Consider the following 26,997-nt stretch of genomic DNA (forward strand, 5'->3'; position numbering starts at 1 on the left):
CAATTATTGCACTCATAAAAGTCTACTTGACACAATAAGGCTTCATTACAGAGTTGCATTGTTCATAGATATTTTTTTAAGTTGAGCAACCTTTCTTTTGGGTCATGGTATAAACTACGGCACGATTACAGAAGGTAAAACAAAGCTGCCTAATTATTTAAAATTGAAAACAAAGATTCAACTTCATAAACACGAAATGCAGAACGCACCAGTTATTAATTTTTCAGATTTTTCGTATAGTAAAGTAACCAGACACAACTATTATTGGACCGTGAGTTGTACTAATTGGTACCAGTCATAAAAGTACGTGACAATACAGCTCTGTAAGTTTATTGATTTTGGGTGGTGACTAACAAACGGACAAACGGCACACAGCTTGGAGTTTTTTTTTTTTTGGAGTTATTTGATTCAGAGTTCCCACATTGAGTGGAAATGAAGATATAATAAAGGTTAGATCTCAGCGAATCCCCATAACAAGTTAAAGCTATGTTCCTTAACTCGCTTCCAATTCACAACCACCTTGACCGCAGGTGCACCTGTCCTAAACAATTTAGTCATAATCATTATCATATATCCATATCTTCGTATCGCAATGAAATCACAATTACTTCCTAATATTTTCAGTCAATACAAAAGGTGAGGAAACGTTTTCGGTGTTAATCAGAGGCAGCCCCGTCAAGTTCTAGCTCTTTGCTGTTGAGACCGAAAGCGAGTGACGCATTGAAGATAAAAGAAAATCGTTAACCAGACGACAGTGTTAATAAAAATGGTAGCCACTCCTTATCTGTTTAACGAAATAGAGAGGATATTCCGAAATGTAAGTAATGATTGTTTTAGAACTAACCCGCGTATTCTAATCGAGAAAGCACTAGACCCCTTTGTATGCTATAGTTTTGGAAGCATTTCTCCTACTTTCTGTGATATGGCTATTGCTTTACAAGCGCAATGGCCGCCAACGGTTTACCAAGGAACAAGAGGATGAAATAATAAGTAAATACGAACCCGAGCCATTGGTTGCAGACACACTTCCGAACCATCCTCTGTTACGCACACGTCTGGTTCAGTCTAAAGTTGGCAAACGAATTGTCGTGGATGGGTATGATTGTCTTAACTTGGCCTCCCATAACTATTTGGGATTGCTTGAAGATAATCAAATACTGGAGGATGCGTGCAAAAGTTTGCGTAAATATGGCGTGGGCTCCTGTGGTCCACGTGGTTTCTACGGTACTATGGACGTTCATTTAGATCTGGAAGAACGTTTGGCCAAATTCATGGAAATGGAGGAAGCGTTAGTATACTCCTATGGATTTTCGACAATAGCGAGTGCCATACCCGCCTATTCAAAGAGAGGGGATGTCATTTTCGTGTAAGTTTCTCTTATTGTGTTGTAATGAGGGGCAACTTTGAATGGTAGCCATTTCTTTCTAGCGATGAAGCTGTTAACTTTGCTATTCAAAAGGGTCTGGATGCCTCCAGAAGCACAATTTACTTTTTCAAACATAATGACATGAATGACTTGGAAAGACTTCTGAAAGAACAAGCTGTACGGGATGATAAGGTACCGTCATGCCATGCATTTACATGGAAATGATATAATAGTCAATATTTTTCGTAGAACCCCAAGAAGGCCGCTAAGACAAGACGTTTTTTGGTAGCTGAAGGCATTTATATGAATACTGGAGAGATGTGTCCTCTGCCTGAGCTGGTTGCTTTAAGGGCAAAATATAAACTACGCTTCTTTCTCGATGAAAGCCTAACGTTTGGTGTCTTGGGGAAGAATGGTCGTGGCCTCACTGAACATTTAAATGTAGATGTAAGTTGGTCTAAATCATTTAAGGAATAATGTGGTGCAAAGTTCTTTTTATTTAAAGCGCAACGAGGTTGACCTCATATCCTCTGGTATGGAGTGGGCAGTAGCATCTATTGGGGGCTTTTGTGTTGGTTCTAATTTTATAGTAGAACACCAACGTTTGTCTGGTCTGGGATACTGTTTCTCGGCTTCCCTGCCTCCACTATTAGCACAAGCAGCCATATCTGCTCTCAATCTCTTTGAAGCTGAGCCTAAAATATTTGAAGAGTTGCAAGAGAAAACAGCAATATTGCATCAAAAATTTTCACAATTTTCAAAGTTGAAATTGAGAGGTGCTGAGCTTTCGCCTGTGAAACATCTGTTCTTAACTAAAACTCTAGAAAACAACGAAGAGGAAAGAAAACTTCTAACAAAAATTGCCGATACAGTGAGTCACTAAAGCAATATAACAAAAATCGGTCCTCTATGAAGGCTTATATTATTTTTTATTTCAGTGTATATCTCGAGGTGTGGCGGTAGTTGAAGCATGCTACCTTTACAATTTGGAGAAACATCCTTTACGTCCAAGCATTCGTATCGCTTCAAACCGTCTATTGACTACAGATGAAATCGAGCACGCCTTTAATGTTATAGAATCTGTTTCGAGTAATCTTATTCAGTAATTCCTTGAAGTGTAGTGACTTTGCTACTGTCGTACAATACATATAAGTTTCCGCCTTATGTAGAAAAAACAATTCTATACCAAAGTATTTTATTTTCTCTATCAAGGTATGTGCTTTTGGTCATGTATATAACGATATACATTTTAAGTAAGCCTTGTAATTGAGTCAGAACAAAATAAACTAGTTACTGCTTGTTTAAATAACATACATATTTTAAATGAAGTCCATTAAAACTACCAAATAATATGCCTTACTTAAGTATATAAATAATATAATTCTAATTCCATTCGTATTTGCAAGTAAAACTGATGTTTTTAATCTGATAATGAATAAAACCCACCATATTTTTCAGTTTTACCACATTACATGTCTTGAAAAAAGTATAACCAAACCAATAACCAATTTGTGTTTAATGTTTATGTATCGTTAATTTTTATTTAGAACGCGCAATTTAAAAGTAAATAAAAAAAGTCTTATTTGAATATGCAAATTTCGATGGAATTCTTGGGAAACAATCTGATTTCACGCGTATTAGAAAATGCATGCAATTGCGAATTAATCGTATCAAAATGTAAACTGAATTGTTGAGAGTTTTATTATTGTGATTGAAATTTCAGTACGAACAAAAAAAAAGAAGAAATTCATAACGACTTTTGTTTTGCTTCTTTAAAAATGAAAAGAAACTGGTTTTTTTGTAAAGTCGAGCAAAATTATTACAAAATTGGTAGACAGATGCACTTTCTGTACCATGGTAGAAGAATACAGGTAGATGCATCAACGCTTGGGAACTTTGATACGTCAAAAAATTAAAATTTTTTTTTTTCAAAAATAAGTAGATTTGTGTATGTTTTCCTACACCTCGCCAATTTTAGGTTGTTCCGATATGCATTTTTAACAATTTTTATTTATTTAAATAAATTTTCATTCAAAAATTTCAATTTCAAAATGGGTTTGAGAGTTCATTGTCCCAGCAGCTAAGTCGATGCGACTACCTATAATCTTCTACCATGTTCTGTACACACCTAATGTGGCGTTTCCACTGCACTTGATTCGCTCTCTATTCGTTGTTTGACCCTTAACTATTCTACTTAATTCTTCACACAAAATTTCCTGAGCGAACACTCATATTTGTACATTGTTCAAATCAAATCACTCTCAGAACAACGAAAAAGTATGTCCCATCCCTAAAAAATGAGAGCATTTATCGAAAAAATAAATTATGACATTTAAAAATTAAAATTAAAAAACTTTAATGAAATTTTAAAAATTTTTGGGAAGACTGAAAATCATGAATGAAAACTACAATGTTGAATGGCGTATGTACATTCAAACGAAAGTACATTTTGTTTTCTCTTTCATTAGAGGTACGCATTTTGTCCACGAGTTGAAATTTCCATAGAAAACTGCAAACAAAAGAGGCAATATTTTCAAAATGTTTGTATCTGCAGAAAAAAACAACAATAAAAACAATAATTTCTTCTATTCATATCAGTGAGAATTGTATGTATTTTTGTATAAATTCCCATTCAAATCAACAAACAAAATTTTTGAAAAATGAATTATTTTACTATGAATTACGAATCGTGCCGTATGAACGGGTTAATTCGTGTACCTAATTCTGAGAGCGAACAACGTTGTTCGGTTTTCAATGGAAACATGCTATAATAAAAAAGAACAAATAACATAAAACTGTCAAAAACAGCTCGATAACATCGGAATCGATTTTAGATATGAAAAAATGTTATCGATTATTCGTCAACTTTCATCCAATATTTCCATATGTAAGATTATTTTGGTAAGCATTTAAATAAAAATAGTTAATCAAATATTGGCTATCATCGCTAGATGTGAATCGGGACATCACATATTAGAAGGTTTACTGCTATTGGCTCGAGGTCAATTCAAATCCGGGTGCGAGAAACAGGGTAAAAACAGCGGACCAGACGATTAAGAAACCCTATTTGCGAGTGAAGAAATTATTGGTTGTTCTCTATTTTGTTCTTGTGACCGCATTGACAAATTTATCAAAGGGTTAACAACTGGTTTGGTGGGCGAATAGACCAGCCAAGCCTTCGGTAAGTTCGCTGGAAAAATCTCTTTTTATATGTTGGACCTGTGTTATATAATTTATCAAAATCTATAACTCAAAGTGTCATCATTTTTACGCTCGCATACGTCACTCCTATGCTAACAACATTAAAAGAAATTACACAAATCGTTGAGGTAGGGCGTAGGAAACTTTTAAAGAATTCTGAAATTGGCACTTTGCTCCTCTATTAAAGGCACGAAAGAATTTTGTTATACATGCCTCGTTGTTCTCTAAATCGCTGCATGAAACATTAACGTAAATTATCGAGGATAAATCCCGAAAGCAATACAAACTCTTCCATTCCATGACCATTGTTTTTTTTTTCAAAAGGAACACCAAAAGGTCGGCCCACTCAATCCACTCTTAAACAAAAGGCGGATATACATGGAAAGAATTCGAAATGAAAATGTATTTGAAATGGATTTTTTACTAATATTTATTACTCAAAAATTCCGTTAAATTAAAGCTGCAATACTGCTATTTTTGACATGTGTATTTTGAATCCCTCTTAAAATAATTACAATAGTGTCAAGATTTACTGAACTTAGAGATTTAAAGTTGTTACAGAACTGTTCTCAATATATGCTCATTGCCATTTCGAAAAAATTATCACATAACAATTGAAGTAAAAAAGAAACGATTATAATGCATTTAACGCCATAACTACTTTTAAAATTGATCGGTAATGCTGCAGATATACTGATAACTATCTTGTAGGCTTAAGACTATTTTGTGAATTTACATTTGTAGCCACAATAGAACTCATAAATTAATCCAAGGATCGTCTACGTTGCTTGTTATTGTACCCACCGCTTTGATTAAGAACCTCGTTCGAGAGACGGGACAGCAGTGGCAGCTCTCTCATGGAAACGTTTGCCAGTGGCAATGGTTCGAGTTTGTGTAGTTTTTTCAAAGGCTTGACCATATGTTCCGGAGTAGTTGGCAAACTATTAACGCATGCTTCAGAGATTTGAATAAGAGGCTTTGGCGTAACTGGAGCCTCAGCGCCCAAAGAGTCTGGTCGCATTGAATTATTTGGGGTGTTTTGAATGTTGTGCTTGTGTAGTTCCGCCTGATTTTTAGCGCATTCTTTCAATAGCAACAAATGATCCAACTTGTCCACTGTAGCATTCAATTCATTTTCCCAGATATCATTTTGTTCCTGCTGACCATCTCCACCCTCAATTGGGCGAACTGCTAAAAATTTAACTTTTTGTCTCAGTATTTCCAAGTCCTTCTCGTCGACCACCTGTGTTGAGGGTTCTTGTTCGGTCTCTTGATCGTCCATTTCCTGCGATTTTATGACAACATCTTCGTCTTCATCTAAATCTGAATCCTCCATTGAAGCCAATGTGGCCAGAGACACATGAGCTGTTGGACCAACATTATGACAAGACTTCTTACTGGAACAAGGAACATTTTCAGATCTCTGAGAATGGGCTCCCAAAGAAGACTGGCTGTCGCCCAGAGAAGGATAACCGCAGTTGTCCAGCTCTTTATGGAAATCGGGTAAAGGAGGCAATTGCGTGGTAGTTGGCGAGTTCAGTTCTGCCCCTACACCTGGTTCCCTAGGACCTGGCGGGGGTGTATTCAGTAATTGTGGATAATCTCCTCGTTGGCGATGAATGTCGTCGCTAATACGTTCCAAGTTACGTAGGGCTGTCGCATATGTATTCTTTGCTGCTTGTACTTGTGCCTGCAGTTCTTCAATGCGATTTTTTTGAGTTTGTAGTTGATCCTGACAAATTTGTTTCTCCTCAAAATAGGGTCGGGATTTTGCAATACTGCGACGAAAGCGTTCTTCCAGCTGCTGGACTTTCTGTTCAGCCAAATGGAATATTTTTGTACGTGTTTGATGCTCGGCATGACATTCAGCCTTTTGTTTTTCAGCATCCATAACCTTTTGAGTGGCGTGGTTCAGCATCTCCTGCCAAGCATTATCGAATTGCCATTCGTGTGAATTTGACATAAATCGCTGTTCAGCCAGAGCAACGGTTTCCTTTGCGGCAGCGTGAATTTCTGGAAAAAAATGAAAATAATAATTTGGTTTGGAAATTAAAAATCAAAAGGGGAAATAACTAACCATTAGCTCTTTGAAATTTGACTGCGGCTTTTTGACATTCAATTTGTGCAGCTTTCGCCTTATCCAGGGCTTCATAATATGGCCTAGCTTTATCAATGCAGCTCCCCAACTTTTTCGAAGATAGTTTTAGACGACGTGTAGACTCATTCAACAATATTCGGAAAGTGGAATTGGCCTCCTAAAATGAATTATACATTACAGAGTTGATGCACCCCAATAAAACAATAATAATTACCTCTAATTCTATTTCCAATTTGTTGATTTCATCCGTGGCCGTATTAAGATTTTCCAACTCAATCTGAAATTCAAGAGAGTGTATTTGTTTTAACAACCCTTTCACTTTTACCCCTTCTCTTATTAGATTGCTATCATACACCGCTAGGCCATCAGGATAGTATATATGAACAAAGAAATAATTTAAGCAGTAAACATGGTATCATCAAGTCGTACGAAAGAACCAGCAAAGTTCGATTTAAAAAAAGTGCCGGTATGTATATAGAAAATAACATTCAAGAGTAGAAAAATTTATATGTCTTCTTTTGTTCTCGTCCCCCTAGGCCCGGGTGGATCGCGTAAACGTGAGTGGCTTACTAAGAACCCACAATGACTATGTCATGAAAGCAGCCGAAAATCTGTTCAAGGCCACCAATTTCCAAGATGTAATGCTGGAAAGCATGCAGTAATGTTCTTGTCATCCTACACTTGAGCATTTTGAGTAAGATTGTTTTGCTTTTACACATTTCAGGGCCAAATCATACCTGCATGAATTGGGTATTTTTAAAGATGTCAGTATTCACATTGATGTCAGTCGTGGAGAAAATGCCAGCCCAGATGGCTATGAGGTGACGTTCAAGGGCAAAGAACTGTCACGCATTGTAGGCTCAGTCGGCACGGAAGTTGGACAAAACGAGGGATCTCTACGAACCGAATTAACAATACCGAATCTATTCGGAAGAGGAGAGAGTATATCTCTTCAAGGTTCCTACAGTAGTAAACGCGCAAACGATGTTCAACTCAAATTCTGGAAATCGTATTTCCATACGCGTTTTGTGGAGAACAGACCAGAGTAATTATTTTTCAATCTTCCCGTAATGTTTCAATTGACAATCTAAATTACTTTCAGGATATCATTTTCAATTTTTCGACACTTGGACCGTTTTAATGTAAGTAAATTCCAAAACACAAATTATGGATGTATTGCTGAATTTGCTGTCAACACTCTGAGACCATTTGAGGTATGACATTTGGATAGTATTTATAAATAGTTCTTTAAAGATGTTACCTATAATTTCCAGCTAACTCACTCTCTGCAATACGAAGCTTCCATACGAGAATTGTCTTTATTGCAAAAAACGGTGCCCATGGCTATTAGAGAACATTGCGGCCCCAAACTAGCCTCCCTCCTTCGCTACTCAGTAATTTTCGATCAGAGAGACAATCCGGTGTTTCCCACTCAAGGTTTAATGGTTAAGTCTATCAATGAATATTGTGGTTTGGGTGGCAATGTAGCCTACGTCAGCAACAACACACATGCTGAGGTCAGCGTTCCCCTTTTCAGCGGCATTGTAGCGCAAGTGTGCGGACGTTTGGGTGTCATCAAGGAGACCAAGAAAACGACAGTATTGCCTCTGAGCAATTTATTCTATTGTGGAGGACCATTGACTCTTCGTGGCTTTGAATTCGGTGGCGCTGGCCCGGTGGTAGATGGTACTCCAATAGGAGCACAAGTTAGTATTTTCCGTAACCTCCAGTAGTTACATTCTAATCTGTTCCATCAATTTTAATATAGACATACTGGTCTGCTGGCTTGCACCTGTGGGCACCTTTACCATTTAACAAAGTGTTCAAAGGTTTAGCGGATAATTTCCGAACACATTTGTTTTATAACGTTGGAAATTTCAATACATTTTCGACAGGTAATTCGTAGTTTTATTTAACAGTTTCGTAGTTTTATTTAACAATTTAATGATGTCTGTCTTTTATTTCAGAAAACCTGCGTACGGCTGCTGGTATTGGTTTGGCATTTAAGTTGGCTGAACGGGCTCGAATTGAGCTTAACTACTGTATTCCGATACGAAAATGTATGGGTGATAAAGTTAACAATGGTTTCCAATTCGGAATTGGCTACGAATTTGTTTAAAAGCCCATAAAGTACAACAACAAAAATATATGCTTTCTTTTCGATTCTACAAAAATATAAATTAAAAGACGAATGCAATCAATAAATTTTGATTTTCAAAACTTAATCGGATTGCATAGCATCACGATTGATGTGCAACTGTTTTTTGTATTGGGTGCTGTACTATTGTTGTTCTTAGTTGATGATATTAAATATGGAAATAAATCAAGTGTTTTAAAGCTCTACTCAAATAAAATGGACTCAATACTTTGTTTTTAGGATAGGTCGGGAACATCACTGTGAACTCGGATCAATTCAGGACTAAAGAAGTCAACAAGTCCACACAATTAGGTGGCAATATTTATCGTTTAGAAAATAAATTTCTTAATGCTCAATTTGTAAAATGGCTTTCAAATTCATGGTATTTCATTCTGGTATGCAGGAAAAAAAATCTGACACGAGTCTGTCGCTTGGAATTTTTTTCCCCAAACCCTGTTGGTGCTATTAATTTAACCAACGCCTTAAATTTTTGTAATAACTGCCGCAAGTTATTTTATAACAAATTTTAGATCACATATTTAAACCTTCTTTTCCTTTTACGATGTGCAAGACTTTGTTGGGCATCAGTATGATAACAAGGGAATAAAACGCATCTGTCTCACCTTTATTCGCGGGTCCAGCTCGCTTTCGTCGGCCATTGTTGACATTGTACAAATTTATTTTTTTTTTTTCTATTTTTTTATGTTGCCTCACACTTTTCATTCGCAGACGCAAATACTGCTAAAATATAAATTACACGCTTGTTTTCTTTTCTCAAGGGCAAACTTGAACAGATTTGAACTTTTCTATTACATAATTAAACAATTTGATATTGATGATCAACAAATTTTGATTAATTTGAGATTTAATTAATATGGAAAAATCTTATTAATTTTTCCCATTGAACTCGGGTCACTAATCACTGAAAAACGATATCTGGCTGTTGTCAATCACTGAAAGATGATGACGCATAGCTGCAATTCGCTGAAAATTGATAACATTCAAAATTATAATTTGACAATTCAAAGCGAGCAGATGAGTTAATAGCCCGATTATATGTAATGGCTGTGTTCCTGTAGTTTTTAATTCTCTTAAAATATAACACAAGTTTTAAAGATAACTTTGTGATCTTTGTAAATCAACCATGGCATCATGGCTCTGCATATTTATTGAAATATAAGAAAAGAGATGTCAAAGCCCATTCGAATCCTGCCGCGGTTTTCCCCTGTAGTTTGACATTAATATGACAGGCCACGATCCCAAGCTGCTTATGATATGTCAAAAATTTTAAAATATTTTTCAAATATAAGTAGATTTTTATATGCTTTTTTACATGACGTCTATTGGAGGTTGTTATAATATGCGTTTTCCAATTTTTTTTTACAAATTTGGATATATTTTCATTCAAAAATTTCAATTCCAAATTTGGTTTGACAGTTCATTGTCCCATCAGCAGTGTCGATGAGTATAACTGTATTCTTCTACCATGGTATATATACACAACCAAATTGATGTTGCAAAACAAGTGTTTATTAACATTGGTGACGGTGTGCAAGGAAAAGAATGCATCTCCCAATGAATTAACATTACCAAACACAATTCAAAGTGTTTCGTTATTGTTCAAATTTAAACGTAATTACTGAAACATTTGCGAATTTAGAGTGTACCGCAATAACAGTGTAAAACCCCAGTGATGTATTCCGTTAGTATGTAGACTCCGCGCCAAATTTAAACAAATCCGGTGATTTTTGTATTGTAAATCTGCTTGAATAAATAAATAGACTGCTAAATCCACTAGATTCCAAATGCCATTGCCAAGTTTTTTATCTTATCGCACAAATCACAATAAATTTGTTTATTTCACACTTTTTAACATTTCTCTCATTTAAGAAAAAAATGCCGAAAATCTAATTTCAAAGTAGATCAAATTCAACATTGATAGAGCTTAATTTTTCTTTTGATCTCTTGAAAATTTCAAATGTTTAGATTTGACAAATTCAAAATTGCATATTTCAGTTGTTCTCGGATGCCATAGTGGGGAACGATATGTCGAATTTTAAATAACAATTGACAATTATAATTGGTATGTCTTACAAAATCCTTAAAATCCTTTTATTTATTTACTCCTTAAGAAAGGCTGGTTCATTCCAAAAATCAAATATCCCATTAAAAGGAGAATTACATTGGGCTAAGATCATGAGCGAAAATTAATTGTAGACACCCACTGCCACCCACCATTTCTGATACACTCCCTACACAAAGGGTTATCTCCTGAAAATTAATCGACGGTAGTCGTGATTGTATAAAAATAATTCTTTGCACTACTTCCATCATCTATACACTCCGTCCGATAACTCTAATTAAATGTTTATACCCTCAGACTTCGATTTGTGTTACCGTTAAAATTCCAATCTCTCTTTAGTTTCTTTTCAACAGGCTTGCTATGACTGTTTGAATGTAATAATAATTAAATATTTACATGCACATAAATACATTTAATTAATGAATAATTTCTTACTCTATTTGAAAACTCTAAATATCCATTCGTCGCTTCATATATACATTCATAGTTTAATTCAATAAAATGTTTGAAGTTGTTTCAAAGTTAAATTGGCAGTGACCGTGAACAGGGAATAAGCTTCGACAAAGCTTTTGGGAGAATACTGAAAGAGGGTTGTTCGTTGTGTTACAGAAATGAGCTCCAAATTTATTTCATTCTTGCGAGCAAAGAACTTTCGATTGAAAAGTTTGACTTGTTTGTTGGTCAAACTAGCAAAACCCAGAGTCATTCAATCTTATTGGCGAATCAAAATAAAAAGGTGGCGAAAAAATGAGCAACGTTTAGTTGTCGGATGTCTGTTAAAGCGAATTGTGCTCGATACTCAGCAAAACAAACAAGTGAATGTAAAAGAACGAACGTAACAATCGGAACACGACAAACTTTATATACACTGTCTTCTCCCGTTTATGTTATTTATAATAAAAAAAATAATTAACAATTTTAAAGTTTTAAAGCATAACAATAACTGTAGAAGTGGCGTTGCATATAAAAACAATGAAACAAGTGAATGAAGTTGAACAACGACAACAACATACAACAACAACAACAACATTTGTCATGGAAACAACGAACAACGGACATGAAACTATGATTTCCGACCAGCAACAGCTGATGAGCCACAGCAGTGCCACTAACGGCAGTAGACTCTCATCCAAGACCAGTGGGCTCCATCTAAGTTTCGTTGGCAATGCAAATGAGAGTGTTGGGAGTGCATTCTGTAAACAATGTCAAATTGGTAAGAAGTCAGTTGTTAAATTTGCGAAAATATTTCTTTGCTAAAATTGAAAGTAACATATTAATAATAACGAATGAGGATATACAGAGTTACAAATGTGTTGTATATTAATTTGTCAAAGATTGATATTAGGATGTTTCAATGGCAACACGGTACAATTGCACAAGTTGGGGTGGAACACAAACTTCTAAAAATTATGCAACCAGACGACATTTTTCATTTTCCTCGTAATTTTATAAACTTACTTAAACTGTCAGCGTTTATTCGCAGCGTCGACAGTCTGATATTATGAGAAATTTCTCGCTAACGACTTACGTCCGCTATATTTTTCACGAGGCCTATTAAGTAGCAGAATTTAGGCGAGAAATCGGTCGTATATCGTATTTAACGATAAATTTCCTTTTTTATTCTAAATTGTCTTTATGGTCTCATGTCCGCATTCAAAACGTGGACGAAGGATTTAAGGAGACGTCATCTTTTTAATGGCTGTTCAATACGTCCCTATACGTTTATCCATTGCAGATAGGTATATCAATGAAACCTAAATCCACCCAAGCTTTAAAATAAATCTAAGATTTATATCAAAAACATTCTATCCGATAATTTTGATTTGATGTATAAGAAAATGCATGCCAAATAAGTGATGAAAAACAATCACAAAGTAGTTATGTAAACGGACTTTTAAGCATTCTAAGACAAAACGTTGGGGTTGGTACTCTCATCGCACTTTGCTAGAATGTGATCAACTTAGTTGTTGTGGCGCGTATCGTAACATTTCATTTCCCAACCTAATACAGAACTTAGAGCTTAATTTGGTTCCAAAATCTATATTGTCATATGTATACATACATAGATATGTATTTCCACACTGGTAGTTCAGAGCCGCATTTATCCCTAAATATTCATTGGAATTGGTTTATTGCTGTGGAGTTACATTTTTGTTACACGTTCAAACATAACTCCGGTGGACTTCGATAATATGGATGACATTACTAGCGCAGAGTAACAGCCCCAATAACGTATTGGTATAGCGCAAATGTAATTCCTTTACGCTGAAACTAATATCTTACCAATTTTATTTCAAGGTAATCACTTCTAGCACATAGTATACTTGTAGTCCACAACGTGAACGCACATACGAACATGTATAGACATACATACCTACAACGACTGGTTTTTTTAACTTAATTCCACCGCATTAAAATAGTAGTTGTATCTACATACATATGAACGAACGTATGTCGGCAAAACACTGTTTGTAATAGAATTATTAATTGCTCTATTGGAAACGAGCAGAGGAACAAAATAGCAGAGGGTCCGACATTAACGGCATTCGGAAATGTTCCATGATCTTGAACATGGACCGATCCCCATGAACATAGCAAAGGATATATGTACTTGTGAATAACCACAAAGCACATATTGTCGAGATCACATTGCAAAAATATTTGATTTATGATGCAATACCAGTCAGATCAGCATCACCCTATCGTTTTTACCTGGTGGAACACAAGCCAAGCATAAAGCCACAGCGGAGTAAGGTTTCGTTCAAATACCACTACAAATTCTCGAAATAAGTGGCTATATTTATACGCATACCATCCGTAACGATTGTGTTCCGATTTCCACGTGGGAGCATTGAAAAGTGAATCCAAATGTTTAACCTTCATTAAGTGAAAGTTCTTACTGCATAAATCGGTATTGAGCGAGCTCACCTGCGTTTTGTACAACACTTGTCGATGTGGGAAATGATCATATTCAACTTCTCAAAACACACATATCTTTTTTAAATATTTCCGGATTTCTGTATCCGATTAATGATTGATTCATGTTTTTTAAGGTCCGCTCGGATTTGTGCAATTGCTCGCTTACTTCGAAAGAATTAGTCACCACTTTTGACATTGACATTGGAGTCTTTAAAAGAGTGAAATATAGAGAAGTAGAAATAAAACAAAAACCAACAACACTACACAAAAGCCTGGCTTGAATGCCTTCTATTTTCCCTCCCCCTTCCCATAACAATTGCAAGTCAATCCAAAGCCATTGAATGTCTGGCCGAACCTTCTATTGTTTGGTAATTAAGTTGTCAATTAAATCTCCATGTTTGAATGCATTACACTAGGTTCGTATACCCAGCTTTTATTCGGTCAAATCGTTTGGTTGTCTTTGATACCGCAAAATTAAACACAACAGAAAATAATTCAATAAGAAATTGAAGGCAACTTAAGCCGGACACATTTACGAAGGTTATCGCTTAAAATCTCAACAAAGGGTAATTAATTTGAAATAAAACAATTTTGTAATGTTTCGTGTTTGATTCTGCAAAGTAATTTTTGTTTTTTTTTTTTTTGCCTCATGGTTCCCAAATAATACGACTGGCTGTGTTTATGTTTATAACCTGCGTGGAGTGGGTCATCATATGGACATCTATATGGTGGACCGATAGTCATAGATATATATATCGAGGAACCCTAGGATCTCATTAATGTTAATCATAAAGTATATTCTCGTCAGTGCAATGTTCCCCATTTTTTCAAACATATCTAACTTTTCAGGTCGCCAACCGGAGACCTGGCACACATATGTCTTCGATTTAGTATATCTTTACGTCTGAAAATGACTTGCAAATGAAATTGAGAAAGACGAACTGATAGGAACATCAATATGTAAATATATATATATGTCCACGTTCTAAGCGCCTTTTTAAAAGCAATCTCGAGTGGGAAGACATAATCAGCGAAGCTGATAAGAGGCCCAAAAATAATAACAATATTGTTTTCACAGTTTCCCAACGTCGTGAGTTTGTAAGCAAATATATTATTGGTACAATAAAGCAACATAATACACGCTTCAGGCTGATTCGAAAGCTCAACAACCCAACGTTTGCAAATATACCCCAATGGGGGTGATTCAAGGGAACGTCTCCACAAATAAACTGCGCTCTAAGATGTCATGGGAACAAGCTTAATGTAAAAGGAGTAGCACTTACTCCGGGAAATACATTTATTTTCGATTAACAGGTCAGAACGTTTAAAAACTTCATATGAGAAAAATAAATCCTTATTTTAAAAAGTATTATTTTTTTTGGCCTTACCAGGCTCTCTTCTCTTTATTCGCCGTGCTAAGTTCCTCAACAATACTCAAATAAAAAATCTAAAACAATTTGCTACCATAGAAAACGAGTTTTGCTCCACAAAGAATGTTGTTTCTGTTTATCCGTCCATTAGAATAATTACACGCCAAGCTAATGGAGTGGTTTGCAAGACTATTGAAGCGAACCGTTAGAAGGTTTGCTCCATGTAACGTTAATTTATGACATTTTCCAGCAAACCCTGGAAGTATCCGGCAGTAAATGTAAATCGTAGCTACCACAATATTCGAGCGATAAGACAAAATAGGTATGATGTGGAAAATGCTTTCGGCAACAAATCATCCTGATGAACGCACAAAAAACACGCGCGTCATTGTTGGATTTTCCTGCCGGACAACGAGTCGGTATTATTTTCATATGCTGAGTGATCTGCTGATAAAAATAACATGGAAAGATTACAGGTTTCGGTAACATTGCGGTTAGGCACTTAGATGAGTCAAACAAAGTGTAGATGTGGCATTTGTGTACACATGTTTATGTGTGCGTACGTACTCATCCTAGACATAGTAGATGGGAGCTCTGATGGGGAGTACGTATTGCTTTTGTATACTTCTGGAAGCCATAAAAGTGGAGCCAAGCTAACTTTTAGTCTAATAGATTTTTAATTGATTTCCATTGTCGTCATTGTCCAGAATAGCAGTGAGAGATTTGTATGTATGTATGCCCTGTTAATACGTAATCATCTCACCATACGGACAACAGAAATCAATGCTTGTATGGGTGCACTTCTCCAACTCTTCGAGACCAATAAAAAACGCCTAAGATGTGCACCAATTTAATATAAGTTTGTAGAGAACTGTATGTAAGAATTAGCTAATTTAAACAAGAATAAATACGTTTTGTCATTGCTCTGTTCCCGAAAATGAAAGCTTTTACTACGATTCCTCCTTTATGAGAAATTGCAAAAATAGTAGATTCTTGCAACATAGCTCATATGTCCAATAGTGACAGTCAGCATTGAGGTATTGGAATCGTTTCCCGAAAATACGTTCTTCTTTATACATTATTTAGTTTGAAAGACAAACTGAATTCTTCCTACGAGATCAAAGGGTCCTTTTACTTGACATTTGCTGCTCTGCTTCAGAACCTGCCAGAATCTAATGTTCCTTTATGACCTCAAAAAAAAAAAAGCGAAACTAATAGAATCAATACTTGGTTTTGTCTTCAAATTTTGGGAGAGTTTTTTTTTTTTTTTGCGGAAAATACCACAATGAGTGGGTCATATAACGTACACCCGCTGTGTAAAGTTAAGAATCCCCTCCAGAGTAAAGGTGCGTACCATTGCCTTTAAAAGCTTTGAAAACGGATTCACCCAAAAAACCTACTTCTCGGTACGGTATAATTAGGAGTTGTTATCGCAGATTGGAGGTATTATATTCGCCTGCTTGCACATATCAATGTATGTATGTATACACTTCAACATTATCCTTATTTTAGGGAGGAATAGGACAAATAAAAAGCCAACAATAGGTATGTTCTCAATTACGATTAGGAGTAGTACATTATCAATCATCGAAGATATTCCCAAGATCTATTGCTTCTAGGTAGGTATTAGGTGAATAATTAATTGGCGAATTGTCAAAAGGTTGACTGCATTTGCCATGCATTTGTCGACTATATCAAATTTCACAACAAAACTAAAAATGCAACTTTAACCTTGTGGCCAGGCTAAAAAGAGTAAACCCGCTTCGATGGAATGCCTTCACGGGCTCACGACAGAACAACGCAGAGCGCAGAGTATAGAAGTCGGAATCAACAGACCATAAATGAGTTTGCACTCTGCAAATGAGACACACGAAGGCGCCTAAACCGAAATAGTTTCCAGAGAGCTGCTATATTTCCAGTTGCACGGGAGCACGTGCGCAACAAATTGAAACGTTCTTCAAGTGGCAATGGGCGCATTAGCTATTATGTGGGTACTAGAATTGCAATTGAGCAGCAAGAATAGTAAGCAGTTCAAAAAAAACTGTTAACGCGCTCTTGACACCGAGAAAGAACTTGGCGCTCTTTGTACACTGAAATGTCTGCCTTCTCTCTGCAGCGGAAGGGGATGGCAAAACAAACGCTCCACAAAGTTAAGCTGTTTAAAGCTTTAAATAAGGTTTTCCAAGTGGAGTGCAGACACCGTGAAAAGCAACAGTTGTGAGAGTAAGGGAAATAACGGTCACAGCCAAACGTCACGAGAGCACCAATTCTCAAGGTGAAGCTTTAAAGCTCATAACAGCCAGCTGTTGGCAGCGAAATACTGTAACTTGAAAACTTCTAAAATCAATTCGAAATTGTTGTACACCATCGGCACAACAGCACCTGCACCTAGTCGGCTTTAACGTCAGTTGGTGAATACTCATCGATGTGAAAACACGAAGTGCCCGCAGCAAAACGCAAACCCGTCTTAAAACGTCCAAGTGCTGAGTTGTTTGTCGGTCGGAAAAAAACACAAATTAAACCAAAACAAAATCCAATTGATAAACATCAAAATAGTCTTTATCTGCCCCACTTGCTAGAAGTGCCGTCGCTCCCTCACTATTGTGCGACCGACCTGTTGCTATTGGCTATTGAGTGTTAAAGACTAAAGGCAAATAAATAAATCCAAACAAACAAACGAACACGACATCACTTAAAAGTCCAAGTGATTAAACTTAGGCATTTTATTTGCAAATCATTAGTTGGAATTCTGTATTCCTTTCGACGTACGCACACACACAGCCACACACATAAGTATACACATATAAGTTGCTACTAAAGTCATGAGCTTTACACGGCAATTGTCAGAAATGTCGGCCAGTGAGTTGAACGAAGCCATTGACGACTCCAATTTCCCCCAAGCGCATATCCTATCACGTGGACGGAACAATAGCATCTGTTCAACAGGCTCGGCCTCTGGCAACTCTTCTCTATTGGATCGGAATTTATCACAAACGGATGATGCGTCGGCGGGAAGTGTTGCTGGCAATGTTGCAAACGAGGCACAAAGTGATGGCGCCGTAAGCAAGGCCATTACCAACCGTCCAAAACTGGTAATAAAAGCTAACGGTACAATACCAGAAAATGACTCCATTCGAACGCCGATGACTCCAAGGACATCAACCACTCCAGGTATTACCTTGCATTTTTTTTTAATTTGTAGAACAGGGTTTTCTATTGAAGATAATTGCTTCTTTCCAAAAGTTTTCCTTCCGATCAATGACCTCCGTTTCCGAGAGCAAGCCAGAGGGGTCTAGCTCTCTTCACACAATTTTGTTTTGGTTGTTTTATAAATCAACGACGACAATTATTACCTCATAAATTTGAAAACAGAAGTTATCGCAAAGCAAACCGATTCTTAGGGTAACTCAAATGACCGCAAATAACCAAAGACAGATTCGAATGAAATCTGAATTATCATTGATGGCCACACAAACAGAGCTGTGCATACGTATGTGTACACGCTGAGGACCGAAATTTAGACGAGACTGGCCAAACTAAGCAAATTAGTGTTTTTCAATTAAATTAAAGACAAGAGGAAATATTATTGATTATGAATACAGGTATATTTGAAGCTAGGATATTACAATTCATTGAGGGTGGGAGGTTAAGAAATGCATATTTTCGATGGTGGATGTTCCTTTGTACACAAGATATAGATATAAATTAGATGCCTCGGATGCAAGCGATATCGTTATTGGTCATTGTTGAATTCTGATAAGCGTCAGATTCCTATGACATCCAAAATTTGATAACTATTTTGTTTTTCTTTATTCTTTCAGGACATGAAAATTGCACATTCCACCACGACTTGGAACTGGACCATAAGCCTCCAACTAGAGAGGCGCTCTTGCCTGATATGGCAAGATCATATCGTTTACTTCTGGGCGGATTAGGCGAAAATCCAGATCGCCAAGGTCTGATAAAAACTCCAGAACGCGCCGCAAAGGCCATGCTATTCTTCACCAAAGGCTACGATCAAAGTTTGGAAGGTAAAATAAATGCTAAGCTATTTTTAGTCTTCTTCAACGAAATCATTGGGATAAGCGTATTGCTTTCTCTTTCATTGCACATAATTGTAGAACAAGAAATGACGAGCAGAACAAACTATCGCTGTTGGTATACACATGTGTGTATGTGTGTGCACATTTTACTAACTGGTTCTTCGCACTTCATGCCCAATCATTAGGTCTCGATAAACGTCATTGTAATTAGCCAACTGGATTTCGACAAAACTGAAAAAGATCCCCTCAGTCAACTGGCGTTTCAAGTGAATCACTTTTGCACATGCGTTGAGAATTGTATCAACTGGATTTTCCGGACGTAAAACCCCCTTTGCGTTTCTTAAAAGGGTATAATCGTTCGCAAGAAATCGCCAAGTGAAATCCCCAGCATCCACACCTGTTTCTGTTTATTTGCTTGACGAGCTGACTGTTGTCTGGTTTTCAGGTTGAGATTGAGATTTTTAAAATGTTAATTATGCCTGTATTAAGCTGGCGGTTTCCGTGGACCGTTCTAAATTTGTTTATGTATTTTAAATTAAGTTGTTTATTATGTATTTGGAACTGGCATGTTATATACATATACAATGACATATAAGAAAAGTATACAGGTATATATTAGGATGACTAGGCTTTTTTATGTAAGTGTGTCAAGAAGTTAACGGAATTTTTAGCAATATTTTTTACAATTTTGTCGATTATAAATTTGTGATCGCAAAAACACACAATACACAATTACACACTACATAGACATTATTTTATGAATGTTGGTATGCCAGTGTATATATAAACACCGCACTGTAGATGAATATCAGCTCTTCGTCGGTAATAATTTATTTTTGGTATTGACCGCTCAAACATTTGCTGTTTTAACCGGCAACAAGTTGAAATAAAAAAACGAGCTTTTCCCCTTCAGTGTTAATGGCAGGCACTCACCCGTAAAACGTTCACACATTTAGATTCATTGCTTGCGTTTTCAATTCCATCCACCAGCAATGAGTGTTGATAGCTAACATTTCCCTTTGCCAGTCATAAATCTCTGCACAACCCAAAGGATGTTTTGTGATGCTTACAAGGAATGAAGGGTCACATTCATGAACCACACTCTCAGATGTATAACAATGTGTAGCTGCGAATGGGGTTGGGTTGGTAACTTTAAGCGTTTCCCCTGCTTGACAACTGAAGACGTCGCATTATGAATGAAAGCCAAATCTAAGCATCGTATTATTTCGTATACATTAAATTTCTAGGAATATTTGTGTGTATACATGCATACATAAATACATACATAAGAGACTTGAAGATGCAGAACATATTGTTATTTTAATACACTACGCCACATTGTGGTACAGGGTGTTCGGGTCTTCCGTCTTTTTGCATTTCTTTGTAACATGTAAAGAGAAAACGAGATGGGCCTATAGTTCGTTTTTCTAATCTCCATTGAATCAAATTCTGAGTCGATTCATGCATGTCCGTATTTTTGTAAGCACAGTTCAGTTTGCATTTATTGTACGATAGGATGAAATGTTTAACAGATAATTTGTTTGGCCCCATTACGAAATCTTGTTAGTAGCTTGGTAGGACACATCATTGATAAATATTTAATTATTTTAGAGAATCATAACATCTTAGCTGCATTCTCTTAGCATAGATTAAAATGATCAGAACTTGTTCTTACAAATTGCGTTGTCAAAAACAATCATCGAGTTTTGTTTTTAGACGGAGCCAGATAACCTCAATTTATGTACTCGATCTTCAACTTTAATCAGATACTCGATTAGGAGCCGTGGTATTAAGGGAATTTTTGTCACTATGCTGCAGCAATATGTCACAATTTGCAGAATTGAACACCTGCTAAGATATGAAATAAATGAATGTAAATTACTTTCATTTATTTATTGCAGAACGTATGTTTTCCGAACATATGAAATGATATATTTGTGTTGCCGTGAAAACCGGTCTTCCGATTGATGTTTGTGTAATTGGGAACTGTAACAAGTTTTTCTGTGCATAAAATTATCTAAAATGTATAAATATACAAAGCTATGTACCTGCATACATGCCAAGACTAGGTGCTAGGTAATTAATAGATGCATTAATGATGAATAATAATTAATTTAATACACATTTCATAAAGTTTCTTTAACTTTTTTGAGTCAGGACATGGACATGCACTCTAACATTAAAAAATTCAACATTTTATGTGGGTTAACCAAATGTTGAAGATTCTCGCTCGTAAGGCATAGAGATGTTGAAGTTGTTGCTCGTTTTAATTTAAATTTCAAACCACAATAACATGTTTTGACGTTTCCGTTTTTTGGGAAATTTTGAAAATTCACTCTCTCGGTAGTTTTGCATTAAAAATTTAGGGAAGGCAGCAAATGTGGACTAAAGAAATTTATTGAACATGCTTATTTTTCCATTAACTTTTAGATGTATTGAACGGTGCGGTATTTGACGAAGACCACGATGAAATGGTAGTTGTAAAAGATATTGAAATGTTCTCCATGTGTGAACACCATTTGGTACCTTTTTATGGAAAAGTATCGATTGGATATTTGCCGTGTAATAAAATCTTGGGCTTAAGCAAATTAGCCAGGTACGTATCAAATATGTCATCCGTTCAAGTAGACAGGCTTCAATAAATATTTCTAATTAGAATTGTGGAAATATTCTCTCGCCGGTTGCAAGTCCAAGAAAGGCTCACTAAACAAATTGCCGTTGCCGTTACACAGGCCGTTCAGCCAGCAGGTGTCGCAGTCGTCGTTGAAGGAGTGTAAGTATATTATGAAATTAGTAGAAAATAAATTGATAACTCTGCTCCATACAGATAATCTAATATGTGATCTGTTTGACCACATTTTACACCAACTAAACTCTATAGGGCTTTCATAAAGTTACCAACCCATCTTGAATATAAACACATAAATATGTTAACATACATCAATTTGAAGTGCCATATAATAAATATAATTTTTTTTCTTTCAGACATATGTGCATGGTGATGCGCGGTGTGCAGAAAATAAATAGCAAAACGGTTACCTCTACAATGCTGGGCGTATTCCGCGACGATCCAAAAACAAGAGAAGAATTCTTAAATTTAGTCAATAGCAAATAAACCATGAACAACATTCACACAAATATTTTCCAAAGGAAAACTACCAGCTTCCTCTTCAGTCGATGGCCTATTATCGTTATCAAGGAAGTGTAATAAAAAATGTGTTCCACAACTAATCCAGTACTTAAATGGCAAATGTAGCTTCGCACGAAGAAGGAAACATCCCCCCCCCCCATTTGTTATAACTAATATTGTCGTTTTAAAACAAACAAATGGTTACCGTACAAATGTATTGATAATCCAGCTCTATTCATACAATACTACTCGAAACAAACAAAAACCATACAACAATCTACCAACTATTTGCAAATGTACATCAAATCGTCATAAGCATATTACCTTTATTAAATTAAATTATTAGGAGATAATCGAAATATTTTTGGAAAAACATACATATATACGTCATTGTTACCGTGATGGAAGCGGTCGTTATTTAGGGTACTGATACCTACTGGGTCCAATAACTAGTTGTAAGTTGCAGAAACGGAAATATTTGTTAGTTTTTATTTATCCGAACACTTGAACGAATTTATTTTTTACTTTTTGTATTTGGTGCCTGGGTAGATTAAAAGAGTAATTGTTTTGTATCTTTGTTATTGTTTATATTTTCAATACGAATTGTAGAAAATAAAAACAAATCTCATTTCCTTTTTTTGTAACCAAGTATAAATATAAATTTAATAAAATAAGAAGGAGCTAAAAGTTTCTACATCAAACCAAGTGTCAAACTATGAAAACGTTTTAGGGAATTTATGAAAATAACAAAAAAGTATAATCAAAAAGTTTACAATTTTTAAGAGCAAAACTGTTTTGTAACTGCGAACAGATGAGCTAAAAAATATTTCTTTTATGTATCATATATTATTAATATATACCTATATGTGTATTACAATAAAGATGTTGTTGAAAATGTAACGATTTGTTTTCACTTTACACAAATGGAAGGTAGGAATAAATTTTAGATATTTGGTCTGTTTGGTTACTTTTCGTGAAAGAATTGTGCAGCAACATCACTTTGTGGGAATAAGGTAGTTTTTATACCCTCCACCTTGAAAAGGAGGGTATATTAACTTTGTCATTCCGTTTGTAACATCCCTAAATATTTGTCCTAGACCCCTGAAGTATATATATTCATAATCAGCATAAAAGTCTAAGTAAAATTGACGATGTCAGTCTGTCTGTCTGTTGCAATCACGATACAGCGCACATTAGTTGTGTTCCAGTACTTTTTTAGTAGTAAAACTAGCAGAAGAGAGAACAGTTCGAAATGTCATTCTCATTTAGGTTTGCTCAAAAAATAAGGGAACGGAAAATTAGCAGAAATGCGATAAAGTGTCAAAATTCAAAATTCCAAAAGTAAACAGCCTAAATCGGACTGGTGAAACCTTACTGAAAAGAGCGCCAACATTTAAAAAATGAGTATTGAAGACGATAAGTTAAAATTAATAATTTATAATAATAATTAATAATCTGATTTCTCATTCAGCCAGTCCTCTTCACTGCTGGAATCATCCAAAAGTGAATACATCAGTTGCTCCATATTTTTTCTTTTTGCACCACAAATATTAGTTTTTCCTTTAGTTTTCAAGTTGATCATTTTCTTTATTGAAATGTATCAATACATTTTCAACCTTGTTAGCCCTGCCAATTAAATGTCAAATTTACAACATGCACATTTCTGCTCGGCCAAATTCATGTAGCTAAAACAAGCAGAAATGTGCACCACTCAGCGCCATTTTTTTCTCGAGAGAGCTGCAAGTTTTGCTAGTTTTTGGAGTACGGGAACGCGTTGTAGCAGAATTAGTGCTAATTAGTACTAATTTGCAGGTTCTGGAACACAACTATTATTTGACGTTTAGCAGAACAACTTGCATTGTATCTAGGATGGTTGGTATTGAAAATGCGATATATCGGTCCACGATTTGATGTAGCGCCCATACAAAATTTCCTCCCGATATTCGGTATTTTGATGGTTTTTGACTAATTTTTTCACGAATGTGTCTAAGAATTGGTTTTTGGTGGTCATAATGGGTTCTAGCTCCGGTAGCGAAACGTTGTGTGTACATGTCCACGTTTTGATATAACTCCCAAATAACGGTAACTCCCAATATTCGGTATTTTGATGATTTTCGCCATATATCTTCACAGATTTGGCTAAAAATTGGTTTTTGGTGGTCATAATGGGTTCTAGCTCCGGTAGCGAAACGTTGTGTGTATATGTCCACGTTTTGGTATAACTCCCAAATAACGGTACCTCCCAATATTCGGTATTTTGATGATTTTCGTCACATTTCTTCGCGGATTTGCCTAAAAATTGGTATTTGTGGGTCCTAATGGGTTCTAGCTCCTGTATAGGTCCACGTTTTTTGTATACCCGATACCCGTATCCCGATATTCGGTATTTTGTGATTTTTGACACATTTTCCCATGAATATGTCTAAAAATTGGTTTTTGTTCTAATGTTCTAATGTTTCCTTTACCCTAAAGCGGAGGCTATTAAAAGTTCGACCCGGCTGAACTTAATGTTTTTTACGTGTTATTTATAAAACTTTAAAAATTTGTGTTGCTTCCTTTCTTTCAGCTCTTTTAATGGGGGACAAATTGGTTTGTTTAGACAAATCAGCTGATTAGTTGCCAACTTCTGCAGGAATACCGTCTGTTTACTTTTTGCATTTTCCTTGCAAAAGAAAATAAAACTTCCTTACTCTCTCAGAAAGATGTTGCTGGACAATTCCTGCAGGAAAAGTAACCAGACACCCCTATTGTGAATGAACTCTTATTTTTAACATCAATTGTCTCCATTACAGCTTTTTTGTCAAATTATTGCTATATTAAGTTTCTATTATTGTACTATGAAAACGAATTGCATAGAACAAGTTATCTTGAATCAGAGTTCTATTTTATTCCTTCATTGATACGTGGCCGTTTGTTTTTTTTACGGTCTAGCATTTTTCAAAGACAGTTGGTATTTTCCAGAACTGCAAGAATGTTAAAGTTTTTACCACGATAACCGATCTTCCCTTTACAATATCGAAGAAAATTGTAAAACTAGTAGGTTCTTGTAGGTACTGGAACAGAGCAAGTAAAGCTTATAATTGTAGAAATTAAAACAAATATTTAAGAAATTAAACCAACCATATATTAGAACTCTCAAGCTGGCCTTTTTCTATGCAGTTTAATATTACAAGGTAAATTACAGGAAATGAAGAACTGGATACTCTTTTTGATGACCATTGGGTTTATTAGGTCCGGTGGGTTAATCTAGCGTGTTCAAATAAGCGCCGCTGCTGATGATTGTTTACGTATGTATACACAACCAAAAGAGAATTCAAAAAAATACCGAAAAATATTGTATCAAAAAATCTGATATAGAGATAATTGATGTTGGAAAACAAATGTTTGCTCACACTGCTGACATTTTGCAAGAAAAATAATGCATATTTCAAAATTTTAAGTTTTTTGTTATTTTTCGAATGGAAAGCAACGTCTTTGTGGAAACGTTAGTTACTTTGGAGTGTACCATGGTAGAAGAATGTATGTAGATGCATTAACGCTTGGGAGCATTAATATGTCAAAAATTTAAAGTGTTTTTTCAACAATAAGTAAAACTTTATATGTTTTCTTATACGACGCAGGTTGTAATGATATGTATTTTTCAACAATTTTTACAAATTTCAATAATTTTTCATTCAAGATTTTCAAATCAAAAATCGGTTTGACAGTTAATTGTCCCAGCAGCTGTGCCGATGCGACTACCTGTATTCTTCTAGCATGGAGTGTACGCAATACTAATCCGTCCTATAAATTGATAGTTGCGCCCATGGTAGAAGAATATAGGTAGACGCGTCGACACAGCTGCTGGGACAATGAACTGTCAAACCAATTTTGGAATTGAAAATGTTAAATGAAAAATTATTTAAATTTGCAAAATTTTTGAAAAAAAACGCGAATTATAATAACCTCCTTTTGACTTAGAATAAGAAAACATATAAAAATCTACTTATATTTAAAAAACATTTCAATTTTTTGACATATCAATGCTCCCAAGCGTTGATGCATCTACCTGTATTCTTCTGCCATGGTTGCGCCCATTCATGATAGAACAATACAGGTAGATGCATCAACGATTGGAAACATTGATATGTCAAAAAATGTTAAATGTTTTTTTCAAATATAAGTAGATTTGTATATGTTTTCTTATTCGACGTCATTCGGAGGTTATTATAATACGCATTTTTCAATTTTTCAATTCCAAAATTGGTTTGACAGTTCGTTGTCCCAGCAGCTGTGTCGATGCGTCAACCTATATTCTTCTACCATGCGCCCATTTAATTATTGCACTATTCATAATAACTAAATCTTTATTTATTTATTTATATATATATTTATTTATTAGATACTTTTAATGTAAATAATATTGCGCAATAACAAGGTGTTTCTGCAAATTTTAAAAACTCGATGTAATGTCAAAATTTGTTTACACTTTTTGACTATTGTTTATCTTTTGTTCTATGATTTCAATCACAATAATGCATTTTGACATAACATTTGGTAGTCAGTTGGATTGGAGGTTATACTTGGGTCATGGTAAATAATAAAATAATTAAAGTCGAAAATTATTTTTTTTTTTATTAAAAAATACTCCATTTGGTATTTCTTAACGTT

The 26,997-nt window shown here is 35.5% G+C and overlaps 4 protein-coding genes across 7 annotated transcripts; 3 read left to right on the forward strand and 1 right to left on the reverse strand.

Moving 5' to 3' along the window:
* Positions 1 to 308: 308 nt before the first annotated feature.
* Positions 309 to 2,544, forward strand: LOC101891880 (serine palmitoyltransferase 1). The gene is made up of 7 exons (XM_005186492.4): positions 309 to 449; positions 625 to 817; positions 873 to 1,366; positions 1,429 to 1,558; positions 1,616 to 1,813; positions 1,872 to 2,237; positions 2,305 to 2,544. The coding sequence occupies exons 2-7, from the start codon at positions 767 to 769 to the stop codon at positions 2,470 to 2,472; spliced, it is 1,407 nt and encodes a 468-aa protein (XP_005186549.2). The 5' UTR covers positions 309 to 449; positions 625 to 766; the 3' UTR covers positions 2,473 to 2,544.
* A 1,641-nt stretch (positions 2,545 to 4,185) lies between these two features.
* LOC101892343 (SAM50-like protein CG7639) lies at positions 4,186 to 8,890 on the forward strand. Of its 3 annotated transcripts, XM_011295458.3 has the most exons (9): positions 4,186 to 4,253; positions 4,318 to 4,547; positions 7,006 to 7,131; positions 7,202 to 7,323; positions 7,390 to 7,710; positions 7,768 to 7,879; positions 7,940 to 8,371; positions 8,434 to 8,560; positions 8,633 to 8,890. In XM_011295458.3, the coding sequence occupies exons 3-9, from the start codon at positions 7,075 to 7,077 to the stop codon at positions 8,782 to 8,784; spliced, it is 1,323 nt and encodes a 440-aa protein (XP_011293760.1). In that variant the 5' UTR covers positions 4,186 to 4,253; positions 4,318 to 4,547; positions 7,006 to 7,074; the 3' UTR covers positions 8,785 to 8,890. The 3 variants fall into 3 exon arrangements, with proteins under 3 accessions (XP_011293760.1, XP_019893399.1, XP_058975269.1); XM_020037840.2 differs by lacking the exon at positions 4,318 to 4,547 and having other exon boundaries at positions 4,187 to 4,267; XM_059119286.1 differs by lacking the exon at positions 4,186 to 4,253 and having other exon boundaries at positions 4,274 to 4,547.
* Positions 4,980 to 9,750, reverse strand: LOC101892055 (SH3 domain-binding protein 5 homolog). Its single transcript, XM_005186493.4, has 4 exons — positions 9,426 to 9,750; positions 6,880 to 6,942; positions 6,645 to 6,822; positions 4,980 to 6,580 (listed from the first exon to the last, which is right to left on the reverse strand). Exons 1-4 carry the CDS (start codon positions 9,468 to 9,470, stop codon positions 5,331 to 5,333), a joined length of 1,536 nt encoding a protein of 511 aa, XP_005186550.1. The 5' UTR covers positions 9,471 to 9,750; the 3' UTR covers positions 4,980 to 5,330.
* A 1,884-nt stretch (positions 9,751 to 11,634) lies between these two features.
* Positions 11,635 to 23,247, forward strand: LOC101892510 (GTP cyclohydrolase 1). 2 transcript variants are annotated; one of them, XM_005186498.4, is made up of 5 exons: positions 11,635 to 12,098; positions 18,996 to 19,205; positions 21,648 to 21,813; positions 21,874 to 21,990; positions 22,203 to 23,247. In XM_005186498.4, exons 1-5 carry the CDS (start codon positions 11,858 to 11,860, stop codon positions 22,330 to 22,332), a joined length of 864 nt encoding a protein of 287 aa, XP_005186555.2. In that variant the 5' UTR covers positions 11,635 to 11,857; the 3' UTR covers positions 22,333 to 23,247. The 2 variants fall into 2 exon arrangements, with proteins under 2 accessions (XP_005186555.2, XP_005186553.1); XM_005186496.4 differs by lacking the exon at positions 11,635 to 12,098 and adding an exon at positions 17,523 to 18,345.
* Positions 23,248 to 26,997: the final 3,750 nt, after the last annotated feature.

The sequence above is a fragment of the Musca domestica genome, unplaced genomic scaffold (assembly GCF_030504385.1).
Source record: "Musca domestica strain aabys unplaced genomic scaffold, Musca_domestica.polishedcontigs.V.1.1 141, whole genome shotgun sequence".
In the NCBI taxonomy this organism is placed as follows: domain Eukaryota; kingdom Metazoa; phylum Arthropoda; class Insecta; order Diptera; family Muscidae; genus Musca; species Musca domestica.

Excerpts from the sequence above, each read along its gene's own strand:
- LOC101891880 (XM_005186492.4), top strand. The coding sequence starts at position 767 with ATGGTAGCCACTCCTTATCTGTTTAACGAAATAGAGAGGATATTCCGA. Across the intron at positions 1,367-1,428 it reads AGAGGGGATGTCATTTTCGT|CGATGAAGCTGTTAACTTTG; the intron begins GTAAGTTTCTCT and ends ATTTCTTTCTAG. Across the intron at positions 1,814-1,871 it reads CTGAACATTTAAATGTAGAT|CGCAACGAGGTTGACCTCAT; the intron begins GTAAGTTGGTCT and ends TTTTATTTAAAG.
- LOC101892343 (XM_011295458.3), top strand. The coding sequence starts at position 7,075 with ATGGTATCATCAAGTCGTACGAAAGAACCAGCAAAGTTCGATTTAAAA. Across the intron at positions 7,711-7,767 it reads TTTGTGGAGAACAGACCAGA|GATATCATTTTCAATTTTTC; the intron begins GTAATTATTTTT and ends AATTACTTTCAG. Across the intron at positions 8,372-8,433 it reads GTACTCCAATAGGAGCACAA|ACATACTGGTCTGCTGGCTT; the intron begins GTTAGTATTTTC and ends ATTTTAATATAG.
- LOC101892055 (XM_005186493.4), bottom strand. The coding sequence starts at position 9,470 with ATGTCAACAATGGCCGACGAAAGCGAGCTGGACCCGCGAATAAAG. Across the intron at positions 6,943-9,425 it reads AGCTGGACCCGCGAATAAAG|ATTGAGTTGGAAAATCTTAA; the intron begins GTGAGACAGATG and ends CTTGAATTTCAG. Across the intron at positions 6,823-6,879 it reads AATTGGAAATAGAATTAGAG|GAGGCCAATTCCACTTTCCG; the intron begins GTAATTATTATT and ends AATTCATTTTAG.
- LOC101892510 (XM_005186496.4), top strand. The coding sequence starts at position 17,997 with ATGAGCTTTACACGGCAATTGTCAGAAATGTCGGCCAGTGAGTTGAAC. Across the intron at positions 18,346-18,995 it reads AAGGACATCAACCACTCCAG|GACATGAAAATTGCACATTC; the intron begins GTATTACCTTGC and ends TTATTCTTTCAG. Across the intron at positions 19,206-21,647 it reads CTACGATCAAAGTTTGGAAG|ATGTATTGAACGGTGCGGTA; the intron begins GTAAAATAAATG and ends ATTAACTTTTAG.